Below are 9,817 nucleotides of genomic sequence, written 5' to 3' on the forward strand. Positions count from 1 at the left end.
AGCTTCCTGGAACAGTGAATGGTAATGTTTCCAGGGTTCGTGGGGTACTCAGTACACATGTGTTTTATGGGATTCCGGAATCTACCCAGGCTTCTGCCATTTTTCCTTCCATAGTCTATTGGTGACTAAGGTTAAGGTGCTATTTTAGCTGAAATTCATTCCATAATAAACCAGATTTCATATGAGGAGATTTCAAAACGTTTGTGGGGAAACGCCATTATTCTTTTCATTCCATTTTTTTTTTCATGACCTTTTTGAAGCCCCCTCTCCTTTATCTGATGTGTCCTGTTCTGTGTTTTTACCAGCACATAGACTGGGAGTCTTTTGCCACAGTCATTCCATGTGATTTTAGTTTTTCCGAATAGATGCAGTGGGAATCTGGGTGATTACAAGACCAACTGGCCCTTCATCTCGACCACGTCCATGGTGCCTCTTCACCCATCACCATCCCCCTTACTGCATAGCTGCATTCTGCATTTCATTGTGAAAGAAAACCTTGAGTCTTGTATGTGAAGAATCCAAGTGATCTGGAAAAAAATACAGAATGGCAATCAATATAAATTATCTCCTTTCTTAATTATCTCTTGTCTAGTCCGGACCTCTCTACTGTCTACTTAACTTAAAATGACAAGGAAATGCAAAGGAAAAGGTAAAGCAGGTCTCCTATCAGAAGTTATATTTATAGCTTCCCAGAAGTTTAAAATATCAAGTGTCCCATCATTATACATTCAGGAGCACTAGCTTTCAAATTCTGTAAACAAAATAGAAATCTTACCCTCTCAAGTTACTGGCCACAGTGAACAAGCCATACACTGATAAGATCAAACTGCTCAGACATCCCTGGCATTTCCTGGGGAGTCTTGCAGGATAAGCAGAAATAGACCAAAAAAAAGCATACGTGCAAGTAAGCAAGTCCTAAACTTTTCGTGTTTAATGACTATTTTTCCGTCCCAACTCCATCACTCTCTCACATCACACTTTGAATACATTTGTTTATTGTCTGACTGGAGAGTTCTGTGTATGAAGGGGCGTCATCTGTTGTCCGAACTCTTATGTTACCATCTTACAATTCTACTTGTCAAATAGTAGTTGAATGAGTAAGTGAGTGAGTGAGTGAGTGGTGAGTGAGTGAGTGAGTGAGTGAGTGAGTGAGTGAGTGAGTGAGTGAGTGAGTGACTATTTCTAATTCTTCCTCCTAAATTATCTTCCCATTATTACTCTCAGAGGTGGATGGTTTCAATTAGATTATTTTTTCATTATTGTTGTTAAGTGCCATCGAGTTGTTTCCAACTTATTGCAACCCTGTATAGGGTTCCCAAAGCTTTAAATCTTCTCTAGATGCCAAAGACTCATCTTTCTCCCACGAACTGGCTGGCAGGCTCAAACCTCCAACCTTGTGATTCGCAGCCCAGTGCTTATCCTATGGAGCCACCATGCTGCATTTCAATACTAGATTTATTTTAATGAAATCATTTTTCATTTCTTAAAAATTCCAAAATATATACATTTGATGGAGAGGGAGCCAGTTCTGCTGTTCCCCACCCTTTAGCTGCCGTCTCCCAGCACCCTTGAGGTTTGCTGGTTTTGTTGTCAAAAGATGTGGGTTAATAAGGGATTTCTCCTCAGAACCATAGGGCACCCTATGTCTGATGGGGTAGTGAGTTGTCCTTAATAGGAAGTGCTTTCTTCTTCAGATATTCTTTCAGACCTTCCGGGTGAGGCAAACTTGGACAGTCTTCTGTGCAGGAACTTGCTTCGTAAGGAACACTTTGCTTTCAAGTATTGAGTCGGAAAGCACAATTAATTTATTGAATAGAAATAGAATCAGAGCTACTAACTCTATGAAAGAGCTCATTTTGAGGAGCAGCATCCAAGTTAACAAAACCCCAGCAAATTCATCCTAAAGAAAACTTGTTTTTAATCATCTCTCTCCCCAAAATAAGCAGTGAAATGTATAAGTCATTTTAAGTAATATTTAAGTACTATTTCTTTCTGAAGCAATTCAGCCATCTTCAACCTAGCCAGACAACTCTACTCAATAGTTTATGATCTTAGTTTCTGATAGATGTCTGCCAAGGGTGTCTCACTTTGTCTACATCACTCTGTTACTTAGAGGCAAGATACCAAAGTGTACAGGGATCCTTCTGTGTGTGTGTGTGTGTGTGTGTGTGTGTGTGTGTGTGTGTCACACGTATGAGGGTAAGTAGAAAAGTAGTATTGCTACTAAGATTCCAGTTCATATATGCACAAGTTTATTCTGAACAAAATGTGTTTAGATGTGTCTTTGCAATCAGTATATGGCTGCAGACAAATCCTCTTAGTGATATACTTGTCTCCATTTCATTATTACTACTACCCACTGCTATTAAATCGATTCTGACTCATAAAAGCTCTATAGGACAGAGGATAATTCACCCTAGGTTTTCCAAGGCTGTAAATCTTTACAGTAGCAGACAGCCTCATCTTTCTCCCATGGAGCAACTGGTGGATTTGAACTGCCAATCTTGTGATTAGTAGCCCAACATGTAACCCACTCAAGTGTGTGGTGGTCATAGCCATGGAGTTGGTTCCGACTCATAGCAACCCTGTACAGGTTTTCCGAGGCTGTAAATCTTTACAGGAGCAGAAAGCCTCATCTTTCTCCCGTGGAACAGCTAGTAGTTTTGAACTGCTGACCCTGAGGTTAGAAGCCTGATTCGTAACCAGTACCAGAGCTCCTTCACTCAAGTGTAGTAGTCTCATTGAGGTATGTTCAAGAAATAGGCCAATCAGAACAGTGGCTCCCAAGGGGATCTGCTGGGCCAGTTAAATTCAAGGCAGAGAGGTCAGCTCAGAAGGCTCTGATGACTGTTTTTTGAGATTTTTCAAGTGGTAGTCTTAATCGATTTACTTGAAGGACATGGGAGATTATTATGGAAAACTTTTAAGAAAATCAAAAATTGCATTTCCTGGCCTAGAAAAAGGCTAGGAAAGTTGCACCCAGTAATTATTTTCCATCATGATAATGCACCTGCTCATTCTTTGAGGGTAGCAAGAGCTACCATACAAGAATTTCAGTAGGAAACACTGCCCCATCCACCCGGTAGGCCCAATCTTGCTCCGTCCACCGCTAGACTTTTTTTAAATCTAAGAACAGTCAAAGTCCCATGAGAATGACATAGTGTAAATTCAAAAGCACAGACTTCTTCAAGGAAAGGTTAGAGAGACAGAAGCACTGTATTAGAAGTGACTGGATCTAAATGGAGGCTATGTCAATAAACAACAGCTTCACATTTTGGTATTTTTGTTTAAAAAAAGGTTTATGATTTTTTGACGATACTTTTTTGCTTACTCTGTGTGTGTATGTGCATATCTAGACGTGAACACTGTGTTGTTGTTGTTAAGTGCCATCGAGTTGGTTCTGACCAATAGCAACCCTGTATAGGGTGTCCAAGGAGAAGCTGGTGAGCTTGAATCGGCAACATTGCCCTTCAAACCAACCTTGCAGTCGAGCGCATTAACCCCCAGCGCCACACCAAGAGTCCAGAACACTGTAGTACACTAAAAAGTTTTCCAACAACTTTTTCTCCAGAAATGGAACAGTCAAACCTCAAATTCATATGAAATTGCAAAGGACCCAAATAGCCAAAGCTATTTCAAAAAACAGAGTAGGAAGATTCACACTTACTAATTTCAAATGTACTGCAGAGCTACAATTATCAAAACAGTGTGGTACTAGTTTAAGGATAGACATTTAGGTCAGTGGAATAAAGTTGAGAGTCCAGATATAAACCAGTTCATCTATGGCCAATTGATTTGTCAATAAATTTGCTAATTTCATTCAATGTTAAAAGAATATAAATGGTGATGGGACAACTGGATCTCCACATACAAAATAATGAACTTGAACCCATACCTCATACCATGTGAGAAAAATAACTCCAGATGGATTAGTGACACAAATGTAAGGACTAAAATCATAAAACTCTTAGAAGAAACCATAGGGATAAAGCTTCAAGACCTTGTTTTTAATGATGAACTCTTCAGTATGACCCCACAAATCACAAGCAACAAAAAACAGACTAAATAAATTGGACTTCCTAAAAATTTGAAACTTTGGTGCATCAAAGGATATTATCAAAAAGTTAAAAGGTAACCTACAAAATGGGAGAAAATATTTAGAAATGATGTATCTATTTAGAGTGAAATACCAAGGAAATACAAAGAACTACAAGTCAATAATAAAAAGACAAGGAATCCAGTTTAAAAAATTTCTTCAGGAATATATAAATGGCCCATGAGAACATGAAAAGATGTTCAATGTCATTTTTGTTAAGTGCCATTGAGTCATAGCAACCCTGCATAGGGTTTCTGAAGAGTGTTGACTTTGTAGTTCAAACTGACTTTGCTGTATCATTAGTCATCGGAAAATGCAAATAGAAACCCCAATAAGATGCCACCTCATACCACTTAGACTATTAGTAGAAAAACAGAAAATGACAGGTGTTGACAAGGAAGGCTATGGAGAAAGTGGAGTCTTCATTGTTGGTGGGGATATAAAATGGTGCAACCAATGTGGAAAGCAGTTTGACAGTTCCTCAAAAAATTTTAGCCTGGACTTTCCATATGATGCAAGGATTCTACTCCAAGGTACATAACCAAGAGGTTTGAAAGCAGGGACTCAGAAACATGTGCACCAATGTTCAGTAAACAACCCAATTGTTCATCAACAAATGCAAAGATAAATCATGGTATATATATATACAATGGAGTATTATTCCACCAATAAAGAGAAATGAAATTTTGATACATGCTACAACATGGATGAGCCTTGAAAACATTATGTGGAATTAAATAAATCAGACAAAAGGACCAGTATATTATCACACTTAAAAAAGGACCAGTATAATATCACACTTAAACAAAATATCAACGATAGACAAATGCATAGAGACAGTAACTTATTAGTGGTTTTTAGAGTTACTAGGAGTCCTGGTGTGGCGCTAGACTGCAAAGTTAATTTGAACCACAATATCGGCAGTTCAAGCTCACCAGCCACTCTTCAGAAACAGGGTCGCTATGGAGCCCTTGTGTGGCACTGCAGGATAATGCACTGAACTGCGAGGTCAGTTTGAACCACAAGGTCATTGGTTCAAACTCACCAGCCATTCCTCGGAAAAACTACACAGAGTTACTATGAGTTGGAACCAACTCAACGCACTTAACAACAGCAGCGACAACAAGGGACTAAGTTTACTGGGGGAGAAAATTTACTGAGTTTCTGTGGTGATGAAAAACTCTTAGAACTAGATATTGGTGCATTAATCCACAGCACCACACCATGACTCCTGGAACTAGATAGTAGTGATAAATATACAAAATGCTGAGTATAACTGATGTCATTGCATCATATACTTGAAAACTGGTTAAGATGACAAACTTTTTGTCATATATATTTTACCAGATTGAAAAAAGAAAGTTCTTGTTTCTCTAACTGTTGAAGAAGAATCCACTCCTTTGGCGTTGTGATAAAGCAGCTGACTTATCACAAACTGACTTCACTGTGGCCAGGATCACAAGCTACAGAGAGATAGCTGCTGCATTAAACCCCAGCCTGCTGGCCTGCTCACCTGGGTTTATATACTGAACAACTCCCCACCTCTACAAAACAACTGCTGCTTTTTCTGTATACGAACATGCGCTGCAGTTTAAACACTTCATTTGCATTCTAGGACAAATGACATGGCTTATTTTATTTCTTTGCTGTTCTTGAGTCAACAAAACTTCTCTTGTGTTATACAAATAACGCTCCATTTGTGTTTTGTTCAAAGAAATTGGAAATCTGGACAGCCAGATAACTGGGGTCATGGTCATGGGCCAGGAGAAGACTGTGCTGGATTGATTTATGCTGGACAATGGAATGACTTCCAATGTGAAGACATCAATAACTTCATTTGTGAAAAAGTCAGGGAGACAGGTAAGCAATAAAGTGGATATTAGAGGCAACTGCTGAGCTGTGTCCCATTTGAGGGAGAGAGTCCTGAACACAGGCTCTGCAACCAGCTTTCTAGGTTCCAGTCCTGATTCCACCACTTAAGAGACTGATGGGAATAATAGTATTACCTGTACAAGGTATTGGGAGGACTTAAATAAGTTAATTTAAGTGAAGCGCAACTGTGTCTGGCAGAGAGGTACTACTCAAATGCTAGATTAACTGACCCAGATCAGTATGTAACAATTTTGTCAGTTCATTGTTCTTTAAAATATGATGCCAGTATCATACATTTTTCATGAAGTTTTACACACAGTTGGTACAGCTGGGCAAGCATTCAATTCCACATGTATTTATTGAGCATTTAACTGAGGGCAAGTGCTAGACAATGGAGAACATAATCGGTGTTCCTTGTAAGCTCATACTCCAAAGAGGCTTTTGAGAGACTTTTTTGACTTCAAAAGATTCTTATCAAAAACTTCTTTTAATACATGATTGTCACCTTAGCGTTTTTCATCACAAACAGATTAAAAGTTTGTGGTGTCGGTATTGGGAAGAATGAGGATTGAATGTAAATGGATGCCAGGTTTTTTTTTAAGGTGCAAAAAATGTCCTAAATTAAACTGGACATTGGTTATATGTTTGAGTTTATAAGCTTCCCCAGAATGCCTCCTTCAAATTGAAGCATGTTGTTAAGTGCTGTCAAGTTGGTTCCAACTGATACAGAACCTACATAGTTTTTCCAAGGAGCAGCCAGTGGGTTTGAACCACCAACTTTGTGGTTAAGCAGTCCAGTGCTTATGCTACAGTGCCCCACCAGGACGCCAATATGAATAAGAACCTCTAAGCATTCCTTTGGAAAAAAATAAACATTGAATGATGTATTTTAGATCTTCTTATAAAAACATAGGTGTTTAAAAAAAAACAAAAACTTATGTGTTCCTTTTTTCTCTGTTTTAGCACTACCGTCTGCATTATAATGGACTGTGATGTAATAACAGGCACAAAATTTCTGATGGCTTCCAAAGGCAGAAGATACTCCTTTCTCACCAAACTGAAGAAAAACATCAAAAACCAATTACTAAATACAAAATAACAGCAGTGTTGATTACCTTCTGCAGTAGACTTGGGAATGCCAGAGCTCCCCTAGTATGATAGGTTGATTTTCAGTATACAGATGGACTGGGTCACACAGATTCTTCTCATCTAGTAGCCATACAATCCTGCTAGTGATACCTTCCAAAGTATGGAAAGCTCCAATCTGAAAAAGATTATCATTGACTGTTGAGCTGTTGGAAGAACTTAAACATATACTGTGGAAACAATACCTTCCATTTCAAAAACTCAAACGTAGGAAAACTATACAGACATACAGATATATAGGCCACCTCTTAGTAATAATATGAAATATACTTAAAGAGCTTTTAAAACTTTGTATTTTTGTACAAAATATTTTCCTTTTATAATCCCCCCCCCTTTTTTTTTTTTGCCATTGTATCAATATAATACATGGAACCAAATAAAACATTAATGGTAGTAATAAATAGGGCTCCTTGTCCTAGTAGATTTAATTCTACTTGGTGGCAAAGACTTTTTTCAGTTGTGGTTTAAAAAAATAATTGTGTATATGCGTGTTTTAATGTATCATTTCCTCAAAGGAGTCAATCCACTTGAACTGGTTAGAAAATAATCAATTTTGCCAATGTAGGTCAAACCTGAGCACCCATGTGGGGATTGAGCCTGTCACCAACCAAGGCTCTCAACGTGTGCCTGGTCAGGCCCGGGAGGAAGTGATAAAGTCAGGGAGGTACTTTACTTCCTTTTCACGTTGTCAGGGGTGGTGGTGAAGTGTCTCTTGGGAAGAGCAGAGCACCTGTATCTGCCAGTCTAGAATGATCTGTTTTATGGCTGAAGTCTAAATATAGTTGGTCTCAGACCCATACCAGAGCTGACATTAACCACCAGGAAAATATGGTACCATACCGGCCAAAGGCAGAGGTGTTAAAAAGAAGGGAACCAGCCATGTACTACCTGGAAAGCTATGTCTTCCTAAGTCAGTATCAAAAACCAAATTCCAAGGCACACGCATTATGAAATGCAAGAACTAATTTTGGACTTTTACGAAGAACCTTCCCTCAGAGCCTATTTTCTTTCCACTGCTTGACTTACCATTGAAAAATCTAAAGTGAAATGTGCTGATAACAGACATTAGCTATAACTGATGCTGAAATGTAAGATTTCCGTCTAAGAGATCCCTTCTCTTCTCCTCCCAAGACGCTCCCCGGGCAGTGCTGCTACCTATCTCAAATAAAATGAGAAAAGAATAAAAAAGAGTTTAACTTTCAGACCTGCAGCTGTATGGACTCTGTTTTGCCCCTGGTCTCTGTTCAGGTCATCTCCACAACCTGGGAAGGGCCTGTGTGCCCTGCTGTCTAGTCTGCGGGGCTTGGTTGGGCAAGTTGGTCCTACTATTGTCTGGGCCACAATTGCTGAGGCTGTGCCATACATGGGAGACCCTGGACTCCAATACCTCTTCAGGTTCAATTTCTGCGAGGTAAATTCAGTCTTTTTTTAACGTCCTCAAGAGTCAAACTTCATCTTCAGAAGAAACTTGAGATTAAATATGTGTTACCAACATTAGTCAAGAATAGTGCTAATAGCTTCAGCACTGTGTTTGTTCCTCTCCCAGCCCCAACAGTAACATGTTGTTGTTGTTAAGTGCAGTTGAGTCAGTTCCGACTAATAACAACCCTGTATAGTGTTTCCAAGGAGTGGCTAGTGAGCTTCAACTGCCAACCTTGCAGTTCAAACCAACTTTGCAGTCCAGCACATTAACCCACAGCACATCATCAGGACTCCATTGTTGACTTCTAGGAGTTCTTTATATTTTCTAGGTTGTTGTTGTTAGATGCCACCGAGTCAGTACCAACTCATAGCAACCCTATGCACAACAGGACAAAACACAACCCGACTCTGGGCTAGCCTTACAATTGTTGCCACGCTTGAATAAGCATAGTGAAAGCATACAACCCTGTCGCAAACCTTGCTCAATTTTAAACCATTCAGCATTCCCATGTTCTGTTCGAACAACTGCCTCTTGGTCCATGTACAGATTCTTCATGAGCACAATTAAGTGTTCCGGAATACTCATACTTCGCAATGTTGTCCATAGCTTGTCATGATCCACACAATCGAAAGACTGTGTAGTCAGTAAAGCACAGGTAAACATCTTTCTGGTGTTCTCTGCTTTCAGCCAAGATCCGTCAGACATCAGCAATGATATCCCTCATTTCACGTCCTCTTATGAATCCAGCGTAAACCTCCAGACATTCTCTGTCAATGAATGCTTGCAGCCGTTTCTGTATTAACTTTAGTAAAACTTTACTCGCATGGGATATCAAAGATATTGTCCTATGATTTCCACATTCCATCGGATCACCTCTCTTTGGAATAGGCACAAATACGGATCTCTTCTAAACAGTTGGCCAGATAACTGTCTCCCAAATTTCTTGGCATAGATGAGAGCCTCCAGTTCCGCCTCAGTTTCTTGAAAGATTTTAACGTTTATTCCATCAATTCCTTGAACCTTGTTTTTTTGCCAGTTCCTTCAATGCACCTTGGGCTTCTTCCTTCAGTATCATTGGCTCTTGATCATATGCTACCTCTTTTTTTTTCTTCCCACTCAGGCATATATAATAAATTACATCTCCAAAGGGCACATTCTGCAAGTCTGCTTCTGGCCACCAGCTCTTAGTCCTTCTCTTCTTAGTTGATGAATCTAGAGTCCTCAGCCACTCCCCCTCTCCATGCCCCCATCTCTGCCTCCATCTCTGGCACTGCTGCTTC

General features: G+C 39.5%; 1 protein-coding gene across 1 annotated transcript in view; it reads left to right on the plus strand.

The window, feature by feature from the left end:
• Positions 1 to 7,592, plus strand: part of COLEC12 (collectin sub-family member 12) — a 294,512-nt gene extending 286,920 nt beyond the window's left edge. The window contains exons 11-12 of the mRNA XM_006867297.1: positions 5,811 to 5,956; positions 6,932 to 7,592. Coding sequence (XP_006867359.1) covers positions 5,811 to 5,956; positions 6,932 to 6,951 — 166 coding nt within the window. The 3' untranslated portion in view covers positions 6,952 to 7,592. The remainder of the gene's footprint in view (positions 1 to 5,810; positions 5,957 to 6,931) is intronic.
• Positions 7,593 to 9,817: the final 2,225 nt, after the last annotated feature.

The sequence above is a fragment of the Chrysochloris asiatica genome, unplaced genomic scaffold (assembly GCF_000296735.1).
Source record: "Chrysochloris asiatica unplaced genomic scaffold, ChrAsi1.0 scaffold00103, whole genome shotgun sequence".
In the NCBI taxonomy this organism is placed as follows: domain Eukaryota; kingdom Metazoa; phylum Chordata; class Mammalia; order Afrosoricida; family Chrysochloridae; genus Chrysochloris; species Chrysochloris asiatica.